Source organism: Neophocaena asiaeorientalis, unplaced genomic scaffold (genome assembly GCF_003031525.2).
Source record: "Neophocaena asiaeorientalis asiaeorientalis breed wild unplaced genomic scaffold, Neophocaena_asiaeorientalis_V1.1 scaffold946, whole genome shotgun sequence".
In the NCBI taxonomy this organism is placed as follows: Eukaryota; Metazoa; Chordata; class Mammalia; order Artiodactyla; family Phocoenidae; genus Neophocaena; species Neophocaena asiaeorientalis.
Genome location: NW_020175049.1, coordinates 1,937,864 through 1,965,671, shown reverse-complemented (window position 1 = coordinate 1,965,671; position 27,808 = coordinate 1,937,864). Strand labels below are relative to the sequence as shown.

Sequence of the window (27,808 nt, the reverse complement as noted above, 5' to 3'; positions counted from 1 at the left end):
ATATAAGAACTAAATTAAATACCAAATCTGCTGTTAACATCCATTTTTAGCAAATGAGAGCAAGGAAAGCATAGAATAAGATTTTAGAATTATCAAAAAAAAAAAGCATACCTTTGTTTTGTCACATACTATAAAAGCATGATGTAAAATGCTACATATTTCAAATGTTCAGGTAAATGGTTAACGTCAAAAAAATGACTTTTTAAAATTATCAAAAAAAAAAAGCATACCTTTGTTTTGTCACATACTATAAAAGCATGATGTAAAATGCTACATATTTCAAATGTTCAGGTAAATGGTTAACGTCAAAAAAATGCCTTTTAGAATTTACTGTTATGATCAAAGCTTTTTGTATATAAAATTTATTTATCTTAGTAACTTTAATTTTAAAAATAAAGTAAAAAGTCTTAATCTGAATGTCATGGGTATGAATAATACAATGACTAAATTAGGAAGTATTCAAAGTTCTTGGCTTAAAATACTCTTCCACTATCCAATTATGCAGAAGTCAAAACTCTGAAATTATCACCAACTCAGATGCCAAATATCTTTATATGAAATAGAAGACAAGATTTCATTCTTCTTAAATTGAGGGGTTTATATAAGATCACTGTCCTTTCCTCGTATATAATTGTAAGCTTTTGGAAAAATAGTAGTCAGTTGCTACTGCCTCTGCTCTCAACTATACTTGATAATACTTTTTTTTTTTTAAACAGTTTAACAGTGTCACTTGGACACAGCAAGCCTAATGTTAAAATATGGGGGAAATTTTGATGAAAATAGTACATAAACCAAAATAACCTAAACTAGAAAAGGAAATCATGATTAAATGTACTCCCACACTGTATTCACACACAAATTGCCATGGAATATTTCTTCTAACAGAATATAAAACAATTTTTACAGGCTGAAATTACTTAAAATTATTCTCCCACAGTAACAGTCTATCTGCCTTCATATATGAGCTCAATAATTCCAAGCAGAAACTTTGTCATTGTTAGAATTAATTGTACATGGTATCCAGACAAAATAATTTCACAGTTCAGTTTCACTGAAATGTTATATTGGTCCTCATTAAGCCTTCTGTAAAATTTTTCATCTATCTAAAAATACAACTTTTCAGCCTTAATTTTAGAAAAACTGGTTTGTTTTTTTAAAAGGTGAGCAAGCTAAAACTGCTTTAAACAGTCATGTTAATCCTACTAATGTTTCCTAAAGCAATTCACAATAAGCAGGAAATAAGCATGTAAATTTTGGCAGATTAAAAATCCTAAAATTGTAATGACTTAGGATATTAAGAAACTGCTTTCTTAACCTTAATTTGCTGTCTACAGATCATTCAGATAAATAATTCTAAAATATTTACTGACTTTAAAACTAGCTTATCATTTTTAGAAATTACTCTCAGATCTTAAGATTTAGCTAAATTAAACTAGCTTTCAAAATCAATTAGTTATAAAAATCAAGTTATGGCTCACAAAATTAGTCTAAAAAATCTAGTATTTTAGTGTTTCACTATTCCTGTTCCCTGCCCTGTATTGAACCACAAATAACCTGCCCCCCAAAAAAGAAAATGTCTAATCATTCAACAAATATTTACAAAGTACATGTTATACATCAATAAGTGTTCTAGGCATCAGGGATATATCACTCAACAAAATATTTTAGAGCTCTTCCCTTCACATAGTTTACATTCTATTATATAAAATATAGTCTTAAGAAATAACTATTAAAAAACCGCCAAAAAGTTATTAACTCAAACCATTGAAATAAAGATGAAAAAGTCGAATACACCAGAAAAACTCACTAGAACAATGAATCCTGCTATGAGAAGTAAGCTAGTCAATTCCGATTTTACATGTGAGCCAACATAAATGTTAAGGTAGCTTGCCATTCTCTAACGGTTCTCTAGACAGTGTCCTTTCTCAGAGTATCTTTCCCTCTCAAATAATTTTTCAGTGTTTATAAAATAATATTGATACTTACATATAAAAACAAACAGAAGTACCAAAACCAAACAAAGGAAATGATTTGAAAACATACTAAATATCTAAGCAAAACTGCTTAAAAACTGACATGGACTAGGCTCATTCCTTCAAAGATGCCAGGTCATGATCATAATATGGTCACCTTAAGATCAAAGAACTACTCAAGGTCAGCAAACTTTCCTGTTGGTACTAGGGGAAAAATTCTTTGAATACCAAAATCCTACAGGTCTGAATTAAATCAACATTTTAAATACAAGTAGCATAAAGTTTGTCATGACATTCCTGCAGAGAAGATAGTGCACTGCCTGATAACACCATCCGAATTTTATTAGAACTTTTATTAGATGAGTTTTCCCCTCTGCAAGTAAATTTTTTTTATATACCAAAGGTAAGAAAACCATTACACATTTCTGGGTAACAGAACAGAAATTCAACATTGAAAGAATGATTTCACAACTAAACATACATTTGGTCCTTTTTCATCTTCAATAAACTTCATTTCATAATTTAATTGAACATACATTCCAGAATTGCATTTATAAATGAATGGAAATGTCTTCAAGGGGCAAAACAACTTCACTGTCATATTAATATTTTTCAAGTACTCATGTATCAAGTGTAAGGCAAGTAAATCCCACAGAATGGGGAAGGGAGATGCCTATACAACATACAAAGTAAGTTCATTAATGCTTACCTCCCCATGTACTTGCTACCTGAGAAGCAGCTGACATAGGAAGTACAGATGGGTGAAAAGTTGGCTGTTGCAAATCAAGCAGATCATTTGGTAGCTTTGATGTGCTAGGAAGATATTTTGAAAAGATGCTTTATTTATTAGATAAACTTTGCTACATTAGCCACTCCCCTCATCCACCCCAGTAAATAAAAACATTAAAAAGAAAAGTGAAAAAAAAGTCCCAATAATATAAATCTCCAAAGGAAAAACAGGTGCAACAAGATAACAGCTGCATACCCCTCATGTAACAGCATATTTCTAAGGAGGCCTGGAAAATTATTCAAGTACCATATCTTAAGTTTACATAAGATTCAAATAATAATAGCCCTTCTGGAAAGAATCAATGACTTCCCCAGGAAAAAACTAATTTCTTTATTGAAAAGAACCTAGAACCTAAACAACATAATTTTAAAATATGAAACGTCATGGCAATTAATTTTTTTAAAAGAAATTTGTTTTCTTACTCTTAATCTTCAAAAAAACTTCAATGACATTTGCAACACTAATACCCCTACAAAGTAAAATACCTGTTAACCTTACCTTTATTGCTTCAAATATCAAACAACACATCAACAATACATGGAAAAACTTATACATGCATATATGATATAAATTTATAACGAAGCCACCCCATTACATAACTCTAGGGGAGTACTACTTACGTAATATATTTCGTGTTACGTGATTAAGGAACAACACAAAAAAAGATCCCAGTTTCCATGAATTGAGGCATTATGTATATCTCAGCATAGATTATTTTTAACTTACACTTATTCAAAAACAAAAGTTTTGAAGACATATCTTTCAGATGTAAAACGTAGTTTTATAAGTAGATGAATCAAAATACAAATGCATTTAGTGCTTTGGGGAAAGATACAGAATATGCAATAAGCATTCTGTAATAGGCTGTAGGTTTGTCCTCAATTACTGTTAAAAAGGTGAAAATGTTGAGGGTATTAAGTGAAATAAAAAGATTAGTTCTTTATCTAATAATTTGTTTCATCCTCAAACCATCAACATTCTTTTCCATTTACCCCCATCCCCCTACCCTACTAAGAAAGACTTCTTTTTAAGGTCCCTAAGTGAAAAGCTTGACACTTAATGGTTCAGTGTTACTGGGGACTAAGGAAGGTATTATACAAAAATCAAAACAAACAAAAAGATAAAGCTGAAAGAGAAACACGTAGCTAAATTCAACATCTACTAAAACTTCAGAGAGCAGGTAGTAGCTGAGTTAGTAAAAGTTACACTGAGCTGTGACGGGAGTCGGTAGGTGGAAGGGAAGACCGTTTAAGGATGAGTTAATAAAATAAACAGCAACAACAACAAAATCAAAGAAACACAAGCAAACAAAACACCCCATCACTCTCTATGTAGCATTTACCATGCACTAAGCACTGTGTTAAACCCTATACTAGTGATCCTGTGACCCTGGCAGAAATGAAAATTCTTGGGCCTTACCCTGCAGGTGGGGCTCAGAAACCTGTGGTTTAATAAACCCTCCAGGTGATTCTAATGTTTGGTAAAGACCGAGAACCACTGACTTATACCATACATTATCTTGCCTGGAAACTGAGGTTTAAAAAAAAAAAAAAAAGATTAAGAAATAAATAAACCAGGATTCAAACCAGAATCTGAATTTCAAATTTCTCTAAACCACTTTGAGGTAAAACATAGGAGGAATTTAGAAAAATCCAGTTATTCCAATTTGCCTGGAAATATAATATTCCTATTGTTAAGCAGCTTGAAGTTGGGCTGGTAGGCTTCAATACCACAGAAATCTGGCAACTAAACTCTTATTGTGTTCCAGATTACTGAGTTTGAGTTTAACACCAGGGACTAGAAATGAAAAACATTTAACATCCAGTGAAAGGATATCCTGAAATACATATCATACATACATATCCAAGAGTTATATACAGGGTCTTGAACCATTAGACACTTCACAAATGTGTTTAACTATAGTTAATTTTTTTACAATGAAACGTTTGCCCAGAGATAACCCACCACCTTTCCAACTGGTATACCACCACCTTTCCAATTGGTATAAGTCTATCATTTAGCCATATCCCATTTCTTAAATATTTGAAATATAAAGTCTTTCACTTTATATTTAGCTATTATACCACTACCACCATTTATCACTACCTCCTTTGTGTGAATTTATGATTACAAAATCATGTATCAAACTAAACCTGAAAAACTGCAAAATTTCTGTTAGAAGTCTTTAAGCCTAAGTATTCAAAGGTAATCATTAACCACTCCACCTACCTGTTAGAAGAACTAGGGGTAGAAAATATGTCAATGGCTGGTGCAGTCACTATACCCCCTGCTGAGGTGGACACAGGAGAGGCTGCAGTTGTTAAAGAGGTATGAGGTTTCTTTGCAAGTTCTTTTAGGCGCTGTTCCTGTTGAGAAAGGAAACTACCATAAGGAATCCAGAAACCAGATTTGTTTGTATGGCCTCTGGGGAAAAAAAGCATTTTCTAATTTTGTTTTGATAGCAGAAAGGTATTCTCTGTTTTGCCAGTCATTCAATGTCAGGATGAAAAGTTAGACTACTGAATGTCACCCCATTTGTACAAATATTTATTAAATACTGTTAGTCTGTACAGAAGTCCCAGTTACTTTATGAACTCCTATACTTGTTTTTCCAAATAAAGAGAATGCACACACCTACCTTTAAAGCTTTTAAACGAGCCTGTTCTTCCTCTAATGCTGCCTGCTTTTCCCTTTCATCCACTTTGGTAAGAGACAGGCCAGTGCTTGCCAGGGAAGAGACTGCATTGGAAAGTGTTGTTGCCCTTGGATAATCAGACAAAGGTAATTTGGTTTTTTGCCAAACATTTATTTCACTGGTTATGAAATGGTCTAGCAAACTAGCCATGGATAGGCACCATAATTATGAACTAAACTTATGGAGTCAAAACCCATACTTCAGATGAAATATTCTACCCACTGACCTAGAGGATTATTAGAAATTAGTTGATCTACACATACATTCATTTATTTTTTTAAAGTAAGTGTTAGACTTTGGAAAGGTTCACAGTAACGGTGAGGGACATTGCCTCTTCCAAGCCCCAAGGTAGGGAACCAATGCAATTAGAGAAGAGCTCACATACTTCTAAAAAACCCTGATGTGTAAAAAGTACTGAATTTCTCATAGAAAATGATCTTCTGCTAATTTACAGCCTGGGTTTGGCAGTACTACTACAGAATACTAAAACATAAGTACCAGCAATAAATAATGTATGTCTAGGTATGTTTCCCTTATAATAACACCCAAAGATGTCATTCCCAGAGGACCCACAGGTTCTCTCAAAGGAAGATCAGTTTCATTCCAGTCACTGGTCCATCTGGCTCCCCCTTTCTCTCTGCTACCCTTTTGCCAAGCTAGAATTTTCTTTTCAAACATACTATATATGCACAATACATCATCCCTTACTGGTGGATTCACAGCAAACCACCTCATTTCTCTTATATCAAAACCTTATCCAGATCATAAACCCCAACATTTAATTCCCCAATGTTATTAATCCTAGGCAAAATAAACATGTGTGGTAAAGAATTCTAACAGGAAACTACTCCTCAGTGACTGCTACTAATTTTCCTTTTCTCACACACCAAACACCATTAATTTCTACTCTAAGCACACAAGTGGAAAAACTAAGTTTTATGTAAAATCAATTTTATAAATGAGCCAATATAAAGATATAACTCAGAAGACAAAGGAAGAGTAATACTGCTGTGAAGAAATACAAGAAACCCAGAAAATTTTATGTTAAAAAACATATGAGGTAAATCGGTGTACCTGAGCTACCTGGCTATATTTTTCATTACTTTCTCAAATAATCGGGCCTTATAACTTGGCTTATACTTCTAAAAACCTACTAGAAAATTCAAAGAACAAATCTGCAATTAAAAAGCATTAAAATCCAGTAATGACATTTTCCTTTACAAATTACTTAAATTTTGTTGCTAAAAAAAAAAGTTCTGAAACAACAATCGAAAAGAAGAAGAGCTCCCATCATACTTCATACAAATTTCTTTTTCATACTGCTAAAAGGAAATCTTCATAAGAAAACATGAGAATTACTCAAGTTACTAACCAACACAAAAATCACGTTACAAGGTCAATAAGCGATGATGTATATTACTTTCAATTTGCTGGTCTTGGTCTTGGAAATCAGCTAAAAGTCTAATAGAATGATTAAAATATGTCCACAGTCAACCCCATAAACTGGCATTAGAGAAAGATGATGAAATCTTATGTCAGACATCCTAGGTTTGAGTCTCAGAATTACTACTGCATACTTCACAGGGCTATTGTGAGGGTTAGTCAAATCTGTAAAAAAGGCATCTTGTAATTATAATACACCATATGAACCTATGCATTTCATCTTTAAGAGAAATACTGACACTATGAACACCATTCTAAACCACGTAGTTTTCAATGCCATCATCTTAACAGATGCTGACATTTACTGAAAATTAGGAACTATCCCCCAAACTTACATGTGTTAATCCTTAACAGCAACTCTCTGAGGTTGATACTATTATTAAACCGACTTACAAATGGTTAAATCAAGATAAAGAGAAGTTCAATAACTTGGAACTTCAGCTAGACTCATCTACTTTCTCAGAAACAGCACTACTGTTCTTTGCCCCACAAAGAATAATGTACCTGCTTGCAGCTGTAGAATCTTTGATTTTCTTTCCTTCCAAGGAAGCTAAATGTTGCTCCAAAGCATCAAGAAGACTGCTGGGGGCCTAAAATTGTACAAATATTAAGACTTTCTTTCATCAAAATAAATCAAGTATCGTCTAACACAGGAGAGCAATAAAAATAAATAGGTATATTCCTCATGATCTAACTAACAGTGTAGTTTCAGCCACCTAAGAATGACACTATTATTTTTATTACATAAGCATGACCTGGTAAGGAGTATCAACAAACATAAAGATATAAAAACTAAGACTATGTGAACATGAAACATTAAGAGAATCTTAGAATTTTCTATATTTAACTTATTTAAATTTTAAATAGAAACACAACCCTAAAAATCAGACATACTGTTGAGCATGGTCCTGGTACTTAATAACTACTCACTGAGTAACTGAAAATGTCCAAACACTATTCCTGAATAGTTATTGACAAATGTAACTGAAGACTAACATCAAGGAAACACAAACTGAAATCACAGTGAGATATAACTTCTTCCCCACTAGAATGGTTAAAGTTAGATAGACTAGTAATATCAAATGTTGATGAAGATATAAAACAAATGCAACTGTCATACAATGCTGGTGGGAGTACATCCACCTTGAAAAAAGCTATGGGTTTTAAAAAAAAATAAAGTTAAATATACAACTACCTTAATTACCCAATTCTATTCCTAGCTATTTACTCAAGAGAGAGACAAATGTTATCTCCACAAGACTTGTTCAAGAATGTTTTAAGCAGCTTTATTTATGACAGTTAAAAAACTGCAAATAATCCAAAAACTTCCAAATTTTCCAATTTAGAAAACAGATAAACAAAATTGTGGTAAATTGACATGATGGAATACTATTCAGCAATTAAAAAGAATTAATCAATGGTATATTCAACAATATGGACAGATCTCAAAACATTATGATGAGCAAAAGAAGCCAGATATGAAAATAGTTGCATGATTCCATTTATATTAAATTCAAAATCTGATACAAATTATTCTATTAGAATTCAAAATAGTTATTTGTGTGGAGCGGATTAGGGAGTGACTGGAGGGGGACAGGAGGATTGGGGTGATGCAACTGATTCATATCTTGAATGGGGTGTTGATTACACAAGTGTTAATGGTTATCAATCCTCATTCAAATAGATATTTACCTCAATTTTTTTTAAAGACTAGCTTTAAACCTTCAGTCTATATATCAAATCTCACTTAATATGAACAGTTAATTACTTTCAAAAGGAAATCTTTTCTGTGAGTTGAAAAGGAATTTTTCACTATTTTTAAGTGAAGCAAATACATCAGTGGCATTCACTTACATCAGATATTCTTTAGGATTTCAGATAGAGTTTCTCAATTACAGGGATCCAAAAGCAGTTGCAAGAGACAATACTAGCCAACTTCTCTGCCAATTATGACCTGAACAATTTCCTTCATCCTGTATTTTCTCTCTACATATCAAGACCTTAGCACAAGAAAGATATGGTAGAAAACATTGACTTCTTTGTTGATCTGAGAACACATGTGCACTCCCTCAACCCCAATAAATCAGCAGGCCAACTACTGTCCCAAGAGCTATTGTTAACAATAGCGGTTAACATTTAAAAAGCTCCTGTAACACCACAGGCACTGTGCAAGCTACCTTATATGTAATCACTGACTCTATGAGAAAGACACTACTACATATCCATTCTACAAATAACCTGAAACTGAAAATTAAGCAACTTGTCCCAGATCACATATCTGATACATAGCAGGAGCTAACATAGTGTGCAAGGTTTGTCTGATCTGAAAGCCTAGATACTAACTACTATGCTACAGAATCCTAAATTAAAACTGTGGTCATTTAAAGTGTACTTTATTTTTTTCTGAAGGGTTTAAGCTGTGCTTACAAATATTAAACTACCTAGTTATGATAATTAATAAACTATTTCCCAAATCCCTTCTAAATGTATCTGGCTGTTCTTTAAAAGTCAAACCCACATTACAAAGAGTGAAGGAAATGTGATGCTTCACATCCTAAAAAGAGCAATTTATAACAAACAAAAAAAGAATAAATAATCTCAAATTTCCTCTCTTGTGTTTAACTACCATCTTCCCTTAAGTATAAAAAGCTTTGTTTTAATTCACTCGAAAATTTTCTGAATCATTCAGAGATCATCAATGAAGAGGGAGGGAAGGAGGAGGGTCAGAGGCTGGCCAACCCTACCCAATCACAATACCATGAATATTAAAGTACAGACACATAATAACAGTCTGGCCTGAGGCTGGTGCTTTTTAAACAAAGATAGGTGAAGCTGACATGACAAGTGGGGTAATGGCTTATCTGAAACTGCCAAATTAGCTTATACTACTATTGTTCAAACAATGACTCTTCTCACTTTTAGCCTACAGTAATGTGCTTAATCTTAATGACATCAATTATCTCATGTGGGCATATGCAGAAATTTTTTATTTACATACAATCCATAACTAAATCTAGTGCATACTCTTAGCCTGGTGATCAAAGGGATGAATCAGAACGAGTACAGAGAAAAACAGTAAGAACCTTCATACATAAGGATAGTTTATGCCAGGTACTTTCATTCTTAATACTCAGTACACAAACACCAGAAAAGGCCAGAACTTCAGGTTTAAAGTTTCCTTCCCAGAAATTTTTAGAAGATAATGATGATAAAAATAATATTATAATAGCTAACATTGAGTACTTAATGCTCTAAATGTTTTTTAGGTATTAACTCATTCAATCCTCCAAACTACCTAATGAAATGGGTATTGTAATATCTGCATTTTAGAGATGAAACTGAAGCATAGAGAGAACTACAAATCACAGGGCCAGCTAGTGGAACAGCCAGGACTCAAACTTAGACAAAGCCTGCTCTCTTAACCCAACATCATGTTCTGAGGTTTATCCCATTTAATATATTTACCTGAGCCAAAGAGCCAAAGTGGAAGGTTTAAAACAGGAAAAATAAATCCTGTATAAGATAATTTTATACGGTAATAATGTTAGAACAATTGTCAGCAATATATCAAAATGTTAAAATCTGTCAAGAAAAATTACACTGATCTCCTTGACAGCAGGGGCTGCATATTATTCATCTTTGTACCCTTCATACCTAGCAGAATATAGCAGGCAGTGATTAGTATTATAACAATACTTACCTGTGAAAGGTCTGGTATATCACCTCTGTCAATTCCAACTTGCTGTAAGAAGAAGAAGCATTGTATTTAACAGATAAAATTACAATAGGGTGTTTTATAAGTAAAATTTAGAAAATGACATTTATGACTAGTACTATGAGCAATATTTTAGAAAGAATTCTTTAAAATCAGAAGAATATTTAATCCCCACAGATATCATTCAGTACTTCCAAGGACTCAGATGTTGTCTGATGGCTCTAAAAGTTCTAACAGGAGGGGAACAAGAGTTGGAAATTCAACAAGGCTATTAAGTTACCATCTCCACATCTTCTAAACACCTATATAAACCACCTTGTCACAATCTGAAAAATCCATCACTTCTATGACAAAAACATTACACCAAGAATGAGAAAGGCTGACCATGAACAAGTCCCCTGGGGCATAAGAAGAAGTTAAGGAACAAACCTAATGACAATGACTCTCTCTCCATATAGTATGCTTTCCCTGGCAATCACCACAGATAACAATTTTTAAAACCTATGTTCACTCAAGCAGGTCAGGTTTTATACAAATACCAAGTGATATTTAACCAGGATATAACTGTCACCACAAAGCAATCTCCATACACTTTCATGATGTTCAGGTACTAGATAATTTCTAGCAAAAAAGATAAGAACCATTTCTATTTATTACAACACAAATTTAAAAATTCTTTTCCCTCCCATGACTATATGACTATATTTCATTTTCTAATCATTCTCTCTTCCTTTTCTCAACCTCTCAAGGGCCAGTCCCAGAATGATAGCAGTAGAAAATTTGATAAAATAATTCATACTAAGATCTTAAGAGCTCATCACTAATTGATACATTTGTCCTCTTCAAACACATTTGAAAAGGTTACTTGCATCTTTTTTCATTTTTAAGTATCATTTTGACTTTATTTATTTTTATTTATTTTGGTTGCGCTGTGTCTTCGTTGCTGCGCGTGGGCTTTCTTTAATTGCGGGCAGCGAGGGCTACCCTTCGTTGCAGTGTGCGGGCTTCTCATTGCAGTGGCTTCTCTTGTTGCAGAGCATGGGCTCTAGGCACGCAGGCTCAGTAGTTGTGGCTCACGGGCTCTAGAGCACAGGCTCAGTAGTTGTGGCGCACGGGCTTAGTTGCTCCACAGCATGTGGGATCTTCCTGGACCCGGGATCAAACCCATGTCCCCTGCATTGGCAGGCATACTCTTAACCACTGCGTCACCAGGGAAGTCTCAGTTATTTGTGTCTTTACTCCAAGAACTAAGGTCTCATAATGAAATTGCTAGCCCAAAGACCGCCTCATGAAAGAAAAGAAGCCAAAGGGAAAAGCCAACAAACTAAAACTTTATTTAAGGAATTTGCTAGAATCATAGCATAAACACTACCTTTTTCTGGTTTTAGTATGTGACTGACCCTAAAGAAATGGGGGGAAAAAAACACTGATTTCTCCTTGAAAGATACTTTAAATCCAAAATAAATTTCAGTACACTTCATAAAATACCTGATTAACACCACAAAGCTATTTTCTTCAAAGGTCTCATCATCCTTTTCTATCCTATTCCATCTGCTACAGAATAAAACATCACTATGGTAATAGAGCTAGAATCACCAACTTGCTAGTTTCAGATTAACTACTCTGATATTATTAATCAGTTATATAGTCTATTCATCTTCTAGAATTATCCTAGCAAGACACCTCTGGTGGTAATGCATAGAGGGCAGAGAAAGGGAAAACAAACAAAAACACTTCAAGTGCTGCCTCTGTGCCAGCAAGATAATGCCCACAAGCATTACCACAACTACCTTCTGTGACAGTCTCAGAAAATTATTTTTTAAACCGATTTGTAAAATTAGATTATCCTATAACCTACGTTCATGGTTTTCATAATCAATGACAAACAATAAATGCACTATATTCACTTCTGAAGGGAACAAAACATTTTGAACAATGTGGCTCCAGCTGCAACTCTCGCTGGAGAAAAGAGACTTGCACTAACATAGAATATTCTCTACCATATTGAATAGAATAAATCTTCTACAATACATGGCCAATTCCAAACATAAAAGTCACTGCCACCTACTTGATTTTATAGAGAAATAAACAATTTAAAAATAGATTACCTTTCAGTATTCAATACTGAATTAAATATACAGGAAATTTTTTATTCAATATTATATCATATTCATACCATAGCACAGAATTCAATATTGCATAGTGATATAATTGAATATATACCTTACTATACTTGACACTTCTTTCACTTGGATATAGACTGATTTCTTTGAAATGCACACTTAAAGACAAAAAAAGCAACTTAAGAGATACAGTCACTTAAAGACAGTTTACCTCTGCAACTTTGAGAAACTCTGAGATTCTTGTCATCCTAGTCAGGAACTTCTTATAGATGTCAAGACCTTCTTTGCACTGGTTCTTTTTCATATCGAAATATTTTTCTGCAAAAAGTAGATGTAAATATACTTTTATTCACTTCAAAATGTAACAATCAAAAAGGAAAAAGATTTAAAACAGCTCTAAAGAGATTATATTGATGTCTCAGAGAACACATTCACCCTACAGAAAAAATAGTGTTAAATAAGCTTAGATATTTAAAGCAAATTAAAATAGAGATGCTGTTATATTAAAAATTAAGAAATTTATATTAAAAATTAAGAAATTATGACTTTACTCATATTACTAGTATGTTCTACAATATTTCTTCCCTCACAATTCCCTAAATATATACTTGCATGTTAATACAGATCACATTTGACTCCATTTAAAACAGTGCTAACATCTATTTCCAAATATTCTTACTAATGATAAAGAAAGATGGGGGCTTCCCTGGTGGCGCAGCGGTTAAGAATCCGCCTGCCAATGCAGGAGACATGGGTTCGATCCCTGGTCCAGGTAAATTCCACATGCCACGGAGCAACTAAGCCCGTGAGCCACAAGTACTGAAGCCCGCGCTCTAGGGCCCACGAGCCACAACTACTGAAACCCGCGCTCCTAGAGTCCATGCTCCTCAACAAGAGAAGCCACTGCAACAAGAAGCCTGCGCACCACAACGAAGAGTAGCCCCTGCTCACTGCAACTAGAGAAAGTCTGCACGCAGCAACAAACACCCAACACAGCCAAAAATAAATTAATTAATTAAAAAAAAAAGAAAGAAAGAAAGATGGCAACTTTTCCACGTCCAAATGTCACTTGGAAAGCTAATTTAACTTAATATATAAACAGCAGTAAAGAGCTTAATTTATACCAATCACAGGGTGGGAGACTATGCCTTCCAAAACTTTGTAGAAAAGAAAACTTTCCATTTTTCACTTGTTAAAAAAAACAACCACCTTATTTCCCTATCTCCATAGATTAAAGCATCCCTGAATGAGGCTGTGTTAAGCCAGCCTATGAAAAACAAATTTAAATAAATTCTAAAAAAAAAAAAAGTACTGAAAAGGGAGAACAATTACATTGGAATATTTGACATCTGACACTTGATACTTTGGCACACTTGGCAGACTGTTAATTGTCTACTCCAACCAAATCCCATTCAAAACACTAGCATCTCTAGGCGAAATTAACTGCATTCCATATATACTGAATACACAGTAAAGCACCACATTCCTGAAATGCCTCAAAAGTAAAAAGCATCCTTAAAAATGCGTGTTTAATTATTTTAAAATAATTAGCAATCTGAAAATTAAGTTTAGAAAAAAATACCAATTTTACAGTTAAAGTTCATTTTGGAGTAAATTGTGAGGAAATGATTTTCCTGAGACAGAAAATTCCAACTTAATTTTTATGAAATTTTTGTATTTCTAAAAATAATAAAACTGATAGAAAAAAAGATATATCTAAAAAATACAAAATTCATCTAGCTGAACATTCTAGTTGTATAAGTATTTAATCACTTAGCATATGTAGTCAGATATAAAATTCTTTTCTCTGAATTGTTACAACGAATGACTATATCTCAGTGGATTTTTAGGCAGCTTTAAGTAACAACTTAGACAATATTATTTACTATATGACACAAGATAAGAAATAAAATGTTATTAAACTATAGAAATACTTACCCAGCAGGTTAATAATTCCTTCATTGTACGCTGCAAACAGTCTAATGGCATCTTTGAACAGGAGCATGAAGGCAGCATTTATTACCCCATTTGTAAGTTCATTGCTATTAACCTGGAAAAACAAAAAGAAAGATTAGCTAATGTTTTGTTTTAAAATGACAATTACTTCCTTCAAATTAAAATACAATGAATTCAAACATTTAGGTGTATGAGAGGAAGACATTTATCTCTAGCAATCAGTTATAGCCATATAGTGCAAAAATCTTGATCAAAGAGTTCAGATTTATTTAAAAGCTACAAACACAAATCCTACAACATTCAATTTAGTTCAGAAATAAGTCATTGAGAACAAAAGTACCCTTTAACTCTTGAAATTCTTAGGCTACATCTCAAGTCTTTTAAGTTCAATTCAACATTAAATACTTCTAACTGCAAAATAAAGCCCATTTCTAGGTAGAAGTTCACTCTGAGTCATGAAGAATTTACTGAATATTTATAAATCAAAAAATATTTATTAAATGGCTACTACAATCACCAAGGCACTGAGTTAAGCTAGGCAGAATATATATTTTTTAAAAATATAACTTTTCCCAATATTACAAACAAGCTCACCTTCAAAATGGTTATAATAATATTTCTACCTCACACAGTTACTGGGAGAATTAAATGATATACTGAGTGTAAACAGCCTGATGCAGTATTTTACAAATAAATGATCAATATTTATTATTATTAGGGAATTATGCTTTAACAAAAAAAGCACTTATTTGTTTACCAAGAAATACAAGAAACACCTTTAGTTTTATCTTAAAGAAAGAATCAAAAGGATAAACCAAATTTATCTTAAATTCCTTTTTAGATATCTAAGTACATGATAGTTACCTTGTTAGGTATAGAAAAATATAAGCACAAAACTGAATGGTAAGCAACCAACTGGTAAATATTTGCAGAATATCTGACAAGGTTGACTTCCATCATAGAGAGAATTCTATAAGACAATTCACAAAATAAAAAATACATACAGCTAATAACATGTGAAAAGAAGTTCAACTTCACTGATCAAGTAAATTAAAATAATCAAATTAAATTACTGAACTATCCTTTCTTGAGAGCACCAGACTAGCAGGTATCAAGATAATCAAAACCAAGGTATTATTCTATACAGATAAGGATGAAGAAAAACAGGCACCTTTTGACAAGTGACTAGCTCAACCCTTTTGCAGTGTTAAGTTGGCAATATTTAAAATTTAAATTTCTTAAAAATTTAAATGCTGGGACTTCCCTGGTGGCGCAGTGGTTAAGAATCTACCTGCCATGGGTTTGATCCCTGGTCCAGGAAGATCCCACATGCCACAGAGCAACTAAGCCCATGTGCCACAACTACTGAGCCTGCGTTCTACAGCCCACGAGCCACAACTACTGAGCCCGGGCACCACAACTACTGAACCTGTGAGCTGCAACTACTGAGGACACACTCGGCAACTACTGAAGCACACACACCTAGAGACAGTGCTCCGCAACAAGAGAAGCCCGTGCACCACGACGAAGAGTAGCCCCGGCTCGCCCCAACTACAGAAAGCCCCTGAGCAGCAATAAAGACCCAATGCAGCCAAAATAAATAAAGTTAGTATTTCTTAAAAAAAAAAATTTTAATGTTTATGGCCTTGAACCACCAAATTCTTTTTCTAGGCATTAACCCTATAGAAATAGGTTTATAAATGTGTAGATACACTATTATCTAACACACACAGAGTACGTAGTGTCCCTCCCACTTGTTTTTTTCCTCCATTTATTTTCTGAATTAAAAAACCAAAATACCCTATTTATCAACAGGAGGATCATATAAGTTGTTACACACAATGCAGTATAATAGACACTGAAAAGAATATGCAATTTTATAAAGGTACCCACAATAAATTAAGTGAAAAAAAAAATTCATGGTTGGACCCTTTCTCTATAAAAACCAAAATAAAGCTCAGTAGTTACATTAATCCCCTGTCATGTAGACTAGGGGCCAGCAAACTTTTTTGTAAAGGTCCTGATCGTGAGTATTTTAGACTTGCAGGCCATATGGTCTCTGTCACAACTACTCAATCCCGTTATTACATCAAAAAAAGCAGCCACAGACAACATGTAACCAATGAGCCTGTTCTAAAAACACAATTGTGGACACTGAAAAATAAACTTCATATACTTTTCACCTGTTAAAAATATTCTTTTTTTATTATTTGCAACTATTTAAAAATATAAAAATATTCTTTTTATTATTTGCAACCATTTAAAAATGTTCTCAGTTCACAAGCCTATAAAAAAATACTAGTTTGAGAACCTGTTCTAGTCTATAAAGCACCTTCAGGATTCATTTATTGAATGTTTACTGAACACTATCTATGTGCCACACACTACTGACAATGGGGACACAGCAGGGAAAAAGAAGACCTGGTCCCTGCCCTCCAGAAGCTTAAGACTACCAATTAATAGCATACCATTAAAGGAAAATCAATTTCAGCATAAAACTGTCACAGTTCCAATCACTAACTTGCACTTACAAGCTCTAAAATACAATGTCTTTAAGCTAGATGAACCAAAAAAGAAAAGACTTGTAAATGCTAACACCTAACATATTACAAACAAATGACAAAGCTGGCAATTTGGTTCAAGTAACAGTCATTAAAACAAAAATCCCAGGGAACACAACATCCTTGGGCAATAGCTATATAACATGTTGTTACGAGTATATTTGAACTTCCCTTTATTTCTCAATAACTGTCATGCTTTGAGTTCTACAATGCAGACAAAAAGTGAAATATTAAGTTAGCTCATCATAAAGAAAATCTTTATACATTTTTAATATCTAAAAACCATTATCAAAAGAAAGTAGATTTTTACATCAATCTCTTCATCTCTCCATCACTTTCTTTAGCTTGTATACCCTATAATTTGGGGGTTAGAGAAGCACCACCAAAGAAATCAGAGTAAATCTAAAACAATTATAAAAACGGAAAGTAATCTGGTTTGGGACCACATTTATAGAAAATCCTTAGGCACATAGGATATTAGTGTGAAAAAATTAGTCTATGATAACTTGAGAATAAAAACTCTGACCAATTAAAATGATATAATTTTTTAAATCTCAAATTATAAAAGCATTTATGCAATCAACTTACATTAAAATCAAGAAGGGCATCCATTTGATTTTGAATAATTGGTACAGTTTTTAGGAGTTTTTCTGTGTTCATTGTTCTCATAACTCCATCAGCCCTGTTTAAAAAAAAAAAATTGAGTTTGTTATTAAATCTACATTTTGAACTCCCATCTGGTTCTCTATTTAAACAGAGAACAAGGTGCTACAAAACATCGCATGTTTTTATCACTTTTTTTTTTTTTGCAGTACGCGGGCCTCTCACTGCTGTGGCCTCTCCCGTTGCGGAGCACAGGCTCCGGACGCACAGGCTCAGAGGCCATGGCTCACAGGCCCAGCCACTCCGCGGCATGTGGGATCTTCCTGGACCGGGACACGAACCCGTGTCCCCTGCATCGGCAGGCGGACTCTCAACCACTGCGCCACCAGGTAAGCTCCATTGCATGTTTTTAAGTCATTAATGAACCTGAAACCTCAAGTATCAATAGAAATCATATAGAAAAAACAAAAACAGGAAACACCGTTATGTCCAATATCAAGGTGCTCGTTTATAACTAAAAAGAAGATGTAAAGTATGAGACATAAAAATAAAAGCTTGCATTATATAGCCAAGTTTATACTATACTTTTTACATGAGAAAATAGTCTGATCCTCACACCACTCATATGTGTGTAAAGGGCAGTTTTACAGATTTTTTTTTGAAATTATAAATTAAAAAAAATCATTTCCCTCAAATCACTAAATAGGACACAATGGAGTCTGCAGTTGAACACAAGTCTTGCTGAGCACCACTTTACTTAAGGTACTTTATTTGTGACTCAAATCAAAATAAAATTATTTTATTATAAAATAAAGGACAATTTTACCAAGTCATTCTAATCTGGCCATTAAAATAAGTGATAATTAAGAGGAATGGTTTTTAATAAAATGTTCTGTTAAATATTTCCAAAAAGATTTCTTTAAATATTTCTTTAGATATTTCTAAAAATAGAGAAATATCAGCAGTACCAAATAAACTAGAATTTTACAAAACTGACAACAAAAACACTATATAAGAGGTACTGGGGTTAAGGTGCAGAACTAACACTAAGTGTTTATTATATATCAGGCACCATATTAAGGGCCTGATGTATGTTTTTCAAATCCTCACAAAAATCCTCTGGACAGTCTTGTCCCATTTTATAGACATGAAATTTTAGGTTCAGGGAGGTTATGACTATCTAAGTTCAGAAAACAAATTCATTTTAGGGTCAGTATGTAAACCCAGGTGTATGAGACTCCAAAACAGTGCTTTTCATAACCTCTTGGCAGAGGAACAAGACCCTTTCAAAAAATATACAGGCTTTCCCTAATTTACAAATGATCCATACTTATAAACAGCTGTTCTACCCTAAGCTACCCCTTCAACCACAACTCCAGATACCCGAAAAACAATTAAGCTATGAAAAGCAAAAACAGTGCTTTGCAGGACAAAACAAGAGTTTAAAGAACAAACACTGGACTGCCTTACACAGGCAGCTATTGACCAGCTTTAGTCCAACAACTCTCCCACATAACATGTGTTAACCCACCAACACCTATATCCTCTCAGGTATTAAACTACATTGACTGGAGTTTGGGATAAGGACGCCACTCCCTCTTTGTAACCCTTTCTTTATTCTCATACACATCACACTCTCATTTTATCAGTCACTGTTAGTCCCCTTTTAGTTCTTCCTCCCTCTCCTTGCTGAAGTAATTTTTGATCTCCTGGTCACTTCCCCTCCATCACAGAAGACTTGAATACTGGCTCAGTTTTTCTCAGTTAACTCCAACATCTTAACATGCACAACCAATCCAACATCTTGATCGCAAAATCCCTTAACCACAACCCCTATTCCCATAGTCAGATCCTAACCTTAACTGCCCATCCCCCAAGAAACAACATTATCCCTACTCCCACTCCTACTCCCTTACCCCCAACTTAAGAAAAAGGCAAAATTCAGACACCTTATCCTGACAATAACCTTTTAACTTTCCAGCTGCCTTGGTCAAGTGTCCCATGGCAAAAACTATTTGACTTTATCATAAACTTCAATGCATCAACCCCACCACTACCCACATGGATCCCTTTTCATTTTTCCTTCTTTAATCTAGCTTATAATTCCACAGATTATCATTATAATCACTCCCTTGCTAATACCCTAACTCTCTTACACCTCTCATTCCCTTGCGGTCACCTGGCAAATTCACAATCCTGGGTGAACACACATTTATCTTCTCCATGCCTGTACACATGCAGCTGAGTGCTAGTAAAGAAAACTGGGTAAACTGGTTAAACTACAAATTCTTGATCATCAGCCTCAAATGGGGACTCAGCATTGCCAGCAGTCCTCTTAGCCCCTCTAGTGAATCCCTCCCCTGAGTACTTTCAAACCACCTTCTCCCACCTGTCCTTCTCCACCCCTCCCCCACATCCAACACACAAACTCTCAGCTCATAACTCTCAAAATATTTCATTCAGAAATAGAAAATGACAAAAAGAGATTGTCTGATTATCTTGCCACCAAAACTATATTTATCTGATCTGCTCATATTACAATGGAGGAAGTCTATTTCTTTCTATCAAATGTAAATATCAATCACACAGGTCCTTTGGATCCCACTCTGTCACAATCTTTGGTTATCCTCTTTCTCTTTAACACAGCAGTGTCCAATAGAACTATCTGCAATGGTAGAAATGTTCTACACCTACACCGTTCAGTATGGTAGCCACTAGCCACACGAGGCTACTGAGCACCTGAAATGTGGTTGATGGAACTGAGGAAATGAATTTTTAATTTTATTTCAGGTGAATTTAAACAGCCACACGTGGCAAACAGCTACCATATTGGACAGTGCAGATCATTAATCTCTTTTAGACTATATCATTCCCATGAACATGCAAGCGAAGTCTACCACACTTTAAAGATTACCACGCTTTAAACACAAACACACACACACTCGCACTAACCCCACATTCCCATTCAGCTACCACTTCTGTTGCATAGTCAAGCACACTTCTTAAAAGAATTGCCACTTCCTTTTCATTCATTATTCAATTCACTCCAGTAAAGATCCACTCCTGCCTCTCCATGTTGCCTCTCCAATGGGTACTTGTCTAACATTACCTGACTAGACTTCTCAGCATCATTCAAAAGTTTCCCTCATTCTTGTAATACTCTGTCTTAGCATCCCCTATATCCCCCACTCCTTGTTTTCTTCCTACTTCACTATCACTTTTTTAGTCTCTTTCATTGACTCCTCATCCTCTACTCATTCTCTAAAATAAATGCTGTGTATCTCAAGATGTTTCTAGGCCCTCTCCTCTCATTCTGTATTTATTCCCTAGGATACTGTCATTCCCAAGGCAGAAATTACCAAACTGCCACTGATATATTTATATTCCCAGACTAGAAATCTCAAAGTTCCTAGTTAGTACTGTTGAATTGCCTAACTGATACTTTAACTTATAAAAATTATAGGCATCTAAAAACTAATATTTCAAAAACAAAATCCTTAATTTTTAATCACTATACCCTACCTTACCATTCCCAAAAACCTTCCCAGTAAAAGGTAACATCTCCCCAGTGACTTAGGCCAGAAACTATGGGGATGTTTTTTTATTCTTCCCTCTCTCACTAGCAACATCATTTCATCCCAGAGAACTTTAAATTTTTCCATTAAGAAAAATCCTAAGTTATCACATGCTTACATCAGACTTCAAAAAACTCAACTCACAAACCCAAATGCTTAAATATGATTCAGAGCAAATGTATGATAATTCATACTCTATGTAGAAAACAAGCTTTTATTACTTCTTAAATTCAGATACTTGCTTCCCAAATATAAGAGCAATGAATTAAAGGATGATCATCCATATCCTTATTCACAGACAATACCTCTATTATTCTTTCTTTTGCTTGTTATGTAACAATGTCTTGTTACTTTGAACCGTACTAATTTAGAATTCAAGATAATTAAACATGGTAAGTTAACATTATCAAAAAATGGAATGTTAAACAGAAAATGAAGGGACCAATCTTTAACACAACTAACTAAAAAGATAAATCTACAGGCAATTTACTGGATCCATTTTTCATAGAACCGTTTAATGTACTATTTAGAAACACCTAGTCACCTTTTCAAAAACTATTACATATTTACTATGTTTAGATACTGTGGAAAGTCCTGAAGATATGAATCTGAGTAAGACTATATTGTCTTCATGGACGGACAATCTCATATAAAATCTAACAGAAATAAGGATTCCTCAAAAAAATGATGTTTGAGTGAATTCTTGAAGAATGACTAAGAATTTGCCAGAATAACGAATAAGGGGCTAGATAAAAGAAGTATATTTAAGTGAAAAGTCATTTAACCGTACAAGGGTAATAATTCATTTTGATTTTGAATATCCTATATTTCTATTAAAAATTACAGTTATCTCCACCTCAATTTCTAAATACCAAGATATATTCTAAATGAATTAAAGATTTAAATATAAAATACTGGATCCATAAAAATATCCAATGAAAACAGAAATAGCTAGTTGATCACTTTGGGGTAGAAAACCCCGCTCCAAGTTTGCTTAAAAAACAACAGCCATAAAAATAAAGATAATGGGCTTCCCTGGTGGCACAGTGGTTGAGAGTCCGCCTGCCGATGCAGGGGACACGGGCTCGTGCCCTGGTCCGGGAAGATCCCACATGCCGCGGAGCGGCTGGGCCCATAAGCCATGGCCGCTGAGCCTGCACGTCCAGAGCCTGTGCTCCACAACGGGAGAGGCCACAACAGTGAGAGGCCCGCGTACCGCAAAAATAAATAAATAAATAAAATAAAGATAACTATTTTTAACACATAAGTTTTTTTTTAAGTTTCAATACTGCTAAAATAAAACCAGGAGCAATATTTGTAACCTGTGACAGTTTATTTTCCCAATAAAACCAAAAGCTTATTTGTTACTTTGCCATGTGCTATAAGCATTACATAAAATATATCATTTAATTCTCATAACAATCCTAATAGATAAGTGCTATTAACATCACCATTCTACAGATGAAAATATATTTACAGATGAAATAACCTGGAGCATAAGTCAAGGCTTCCCAGTTATGCCACAGCAGAGTACTGTGGTACAATTGGATTATATGTATGCCAACACATTAATGCCTAACCCTTCAGCCTCAAACAGTCTTCTCCATGTAACTAACCCACTGTCCTGTACAAATAACATAAGTTTGTGTAGCATGATGCCGAAATAGTTAGCAAACTGATGGATATGTAAAAAAAAGATATTTGTTCTTAGGAAATAGGCATTGAAGTATTAAGAGCTATACAATGTAAAAAGCCATGAGGTATGTAATCCACTTTCAAATGGATCAAAAAGAGAAGTATACAAACATACATACACAAAGAATGATTAAACAAATGTGACAAAATGTTAAAGCCTGGTAAATCTGACTAAAGTGTATAGGAGTTATCTGTATTATCCTTGCAGCATTTCAGGAAGTAAAATTATTTCAAAATAAAATTATTTTTTAAAACTTAAGCTGGGGGCTTCCCTGGTGGTGCAGTGGTTGAGAGTCCGCCTGCCGATGCAGGGGACACAGGTTTGTGCCCCGGTCCGGGAAGATCCCACATGCCGCAGAGCGGCTGGGCCCGTGAGCCACGGCCGCTGAGCCTGCGCGTCCGGAGCGTGTGCTCCGCAACGGGAGAGGCCACAACAGTGAGAGGCCCGCGCACCGCAAAAAAAAAAACTTAAGCTGGCTGAAGTATCCTACTAAAATCTTTCATATAACTGGAGTGAAGCTAGAAATAAAACCTAAATTTATCTGACAAAACAGCCAGTTAGTCTTAAGACAACAGAAAAGAATTGTAAAAGCCCAACAGAGAAGTGGGCAAAGGACACTGAAAAGCAATTAACAAAGCATGAATGGCATTTTTAAAAAGAGAGAAAGAGGCTCAATATCACCATTTAAAAATTAGTTGATCAACCAACATAAAATGAACACCTAATGAGATACATTTTCATGATGAGGGAAGAAAACAGAGGAAGAGGTATTTATAACTGTAATTAACTCAGTAATCTGGTACCACTTTTATCCAGGGCAACTTAATATTTTCTAATAAATGGTAAATGTCTATAACGTTTGACTTGTCAATTCTAAGAATTTATTCTACAGGAAACTTCACTTAATGCAACCAGAGAGGACAGACAGAAGAATTACAATCCTGCAGCCTGCAGAATGAAAACCACAATCACAGAAAGACAGACAAAATGAAAAGGCAGAAGACTATGTCAAACATGAAGGAACAAGATAAAACCCCAGAAAAACAACTAAATGAAGTGGAGATAGGCAACGTTCCAGAAAAAGAATTCAGAATAATGATAGTGAAGATGATCCAGGACCTCAGAAAAAGAATGAAGGCAAAGATCGAGAAAATGCAAGAAATGTTTAACAAAGACCTAGAAGAATTAAAGAGCAAACGAACAGAGATGAACAATAAAATAACTGAAATGAAAAACACACTAGAAGGAATCAACAGTAGAATAACTGAGGCAGAAGAAAGGATAAGTGACCTGGAAGACAGAATGGTGGAAATCACTGCTACAGAACAGAATAAAGAAAAAGGAATGAGGGCTTCCCTGGTGGCGCAGTGGTTGAGAGTCCACCTGCCGATGCAGGGGACGCGGGTTCGTGCCCCGGTCCGGGAGGATCCCACATGCCGCGGAGCGGCTGGGCCCGTGAGCCATGGCCGCTGAGCCTGCGCGTCCGGAGCCTGTGCACCGCGATGGGAGAGGCAACAACAGTGAGAGGCCCGCGTACCGGAAAAAAAAACAAAAACAAAAACAAAAACAAAAACAAAAAAAAAAAAAAAAGAAAAAGGAATGAAAAGAAATGAAGACAGCCTAAGAGACTGCTGGGACAACATTAAACGCACCAATATTCACATTATAGGAGTCCCAGAAGGAGAGAGAGAGAAAGGACCTGAGAAGACATTTGAAGAGATTATAGACAAAAACGTCCTTAACATGGGAAATAGGCACCCAAGTCCAGGAAGCACAGAGAGTTCCAGGCAGGATAAACCCAAGCAGAAACATGCCAAGATACATAATAATCAAACTGACAAAATTAAAGACAAAGAAAAATTATTAAAAGCAACAAGGGAAAAATGACAACATACAAGGGAACTCCCATAAGATTAACAGCTGATTTCTCAGCAGAAACTCTGCAAGCCAGAAGGGAGTGGCATGACATATTTAAAGTGATGGAAGGGAAGAACCTACAACCAAGAATACTCTACCCAGCAATGATCTCATTCAGATTCAACGGAGAAATCAAAAGCTTTACAAACAAGCAAAAGCTAAGAGAATTCAGCACCACCAAACCAGCTCTACAGCAAATGCTAAAGGAACTTCTCTAAGTGGGAAAAACAGGAGAAGAAAACGACCTACAAAAACAAACCCAAAACAAGAAAATGGTAATAGGGACATATATATCGATAATTACCTTAAATGTGAATGGATTAAATGCTCCAACCAAAAGACACAGACTGGCTGAATGGATACAAAAACAAGACCCATATATACGCTGTCTACAAGAGACCCACTTCAGACCTAGGGACACATACACACCGAAACTGAGGGAATGGAAAAAGATATTCCATGCAAATGGAAATCAAAAGAAAGCTGCAGTAGCAATACTCATATCAGATAAAATAGACTTTAAAATAAAGAATGTTACAAGAGACAAGGAAGGACACTATATAATGATCAAGGGATCAATCCAATAAGATATAACAAGTAAAAATATATATGCACCCAACAAAGAAGCACCTCACTACATAAGGCAACTGCTAACAGCTCTAAAAGAGGAAATTGACAGTAACACAATAGCAGGGAATTTTAACACCTCACTTACACCAATAGACAGATCATCCAGGCAGAAAATTAATAAGAAAACACAAGCTTTCAATGACACAACAGACCAGACAGAATTGATTGATATTTATAGGACAGTCCATCTGAAAACAGCAGATTACACTTTCTTCTCAAGGGCACACAGAACATTCTCCAGGACAGATCACATCTTGGGTCACAAATCAAGCCTCAGTAAATTTAAGAAAACTGAAATCGTATCGAGCATCTTTTCCGACCACAATGCTATGAGATCAGAAATAAATTACAGGAAAAAAAACGTAAAAAACACAAACACATGGAGGCTAAACAATACATTACTAAATAACCAAGAGATCACTGAAGAAATCAAAAAATACCTAGAGACAAATGACAATGAAAACACGACAATCCAAAACCTATGGGATGCAGCAAAAGCAGTTATAAGAGGGAAGTTTATAGCAATACAATCCTACCTCAAGAAACAAGAGAACTATCAAATAAACAATGTAAACTTACAACTAAAGGAACAAGAGAAAGAACAAACAAAACCCAAAGTTAGTAGAAGGAAAGAAATCATAAAGATCAGAGCAGAAATAAATGAAATAGAAACAAAGAAAACAATAGCAAAGATCAATAAAACTAAAAGCTGGTTCTTCGAGAAGATAAACAAAATTGATAAACCTTTAGCCAGACCCATCAAGAAAAAGAGGGAGAGCACTCAAATCAATAAAATTGGAAATGAAAAAGGAGAAGTTACCACAGACACCGCAGAAATACAAAGCATCCTAAGAGACTACTACAAGCAACTCCATGCCAATAAAATGGACAACCTGGAAGAAATGGACAAATTCTTAGAAAGGTATAACCTTCTAAGACTGAACCAGGAAGAAATAGAAAATATGAACAGACCAATCACAAGTAAAGAAATTGAAACTGTGATTAAAAATCTCCCAACAAACAAAAGTCCAGGACCAGATGGCTTCACAGGTGAATTCGTTCAAACATTTAGAGAAGAACTAACACCCATCCTTGTCAAACTCTTCCAAAAAACTACAGAGGAAGGAACACTCCCAAACTCATTCTATGAGGCCACCATCACCCTGATACCAAAACCAGACAAAGATACTACAAAAAAAGAAAATTACAGACCAATATCACGGATGAATATAGATGCAAAAACCCTCAGCAAAATACTAGCAAACAGAATCCAACAATACATTAAAAGGATCATAAACCATGATTAAGTGGGATTTATCCCAAGGATGCAAGGATTTGGATGCTGTAAAACTCTTAGAGTAAAACATATGCGGAACACTCTCTGACATTAATTGCAGCAATATTTTTAATCCACCTCGTTGAGTAACAGAAATAACAACGAAAATCGACATATTAAAAGCTTTTTCACAACAAAGGAAACCATAAACAAAACAGAAGGGCAACCAACAGAATCGGATAAAAATGTTTGCAAATGAAGCAACCAACAAGGGATTAATCTCCAAAATATACAAACAGCTCATGCAGCTCTATGTCAGAAAAACAAACAACCCAATCGAAAAATGCACAGGAGATCAAACCAGACATTTCTCCAAAGAAGACATACAGATGGCCAAGAGGCACATGAAAAGCTGCTCAACATCACTATTAGAGAAATGCAAATCAAAACTATGAAGCATCACCTCACACTGGTTAGAATGGGCATCATCAGAAAATCTACATACAAATGCTAGAGAGGGTGTGGAGAAAAAGGAACCCTCCTGCCTGTTGGTGGGAATGTAAATTGATACAGCCACTATGGAGAACAGTATGGAGGTTCCTTAAAAAACAAATAAAGAGAACTACCATACGACCCAGCAATCCCACTACTGAGCATATACCAAGAAAACCGTAATTCAAAAAGACACATGGGGCTTCTCTGGTGGTGCAGTGGTTGAGGGTCTGCCTGCCGATGCAGGGGACATGGGTTCGTGCCCTGATCAGGGAGGATCCCACATGCCGCGGAGCGGCTAGGCCCGTGAGCCATGGCTACTGAGCCTGCGCGTCCGGAGCCTGTGCTCTGCAACGGGAGAAG

At 35.0% G+C, this 27,808-nt stretch overlaps 1 protein-coding gene across 12 annotated transcripts in view; it reads right to left on the bottom strand.

The window, feature by feature from the left end:
- The window catches only part of PICALM (phosphatidylinositol binding clathrin assembly protein), a 108,264-nt gene that overhangs the window by 34,476 nt on the left and 45,980 nt on the right, over positions 1–27,808 (bottom strand). For all 12 annotated transcript variants that reach the window (XM_024763623.1, XM_024763624.1, XM_024763615.1 and 9 more), the window contains exons 5-12: positions 17,845–17,938; positions 14,678–14,789; positions 12,951–13,057; positions 10,602–10,643; positions 7,406–7,491; positions 5,402–5,525; positions 4,993–5,129; positions 2,683–2,786 (exon numbers count right to left, since the gene is read on the bottom strand). In XM_024763623.1, coding sequence (XP_024619391.1) covers positions 2,683–2,786; positions 4,993–5,129; positions 5,402–5,525; positions 7,406–7,491; positions 10,602–10,643; positions 12,951–13,057; positions 14,678–14,789; positions 17,845–17,938 — 806 coding nt within the window. The remainder of the gene's footprint in view (positions 1–2,682; positions 2,787–4,992; positions 5,130–5,401; positions 5,526–7,405; positions 7,492–10,601; positions 10,644–12,950; positions 13,058–14,677; positions 14,790–17,844; positions 17,939–27,808) is intronic.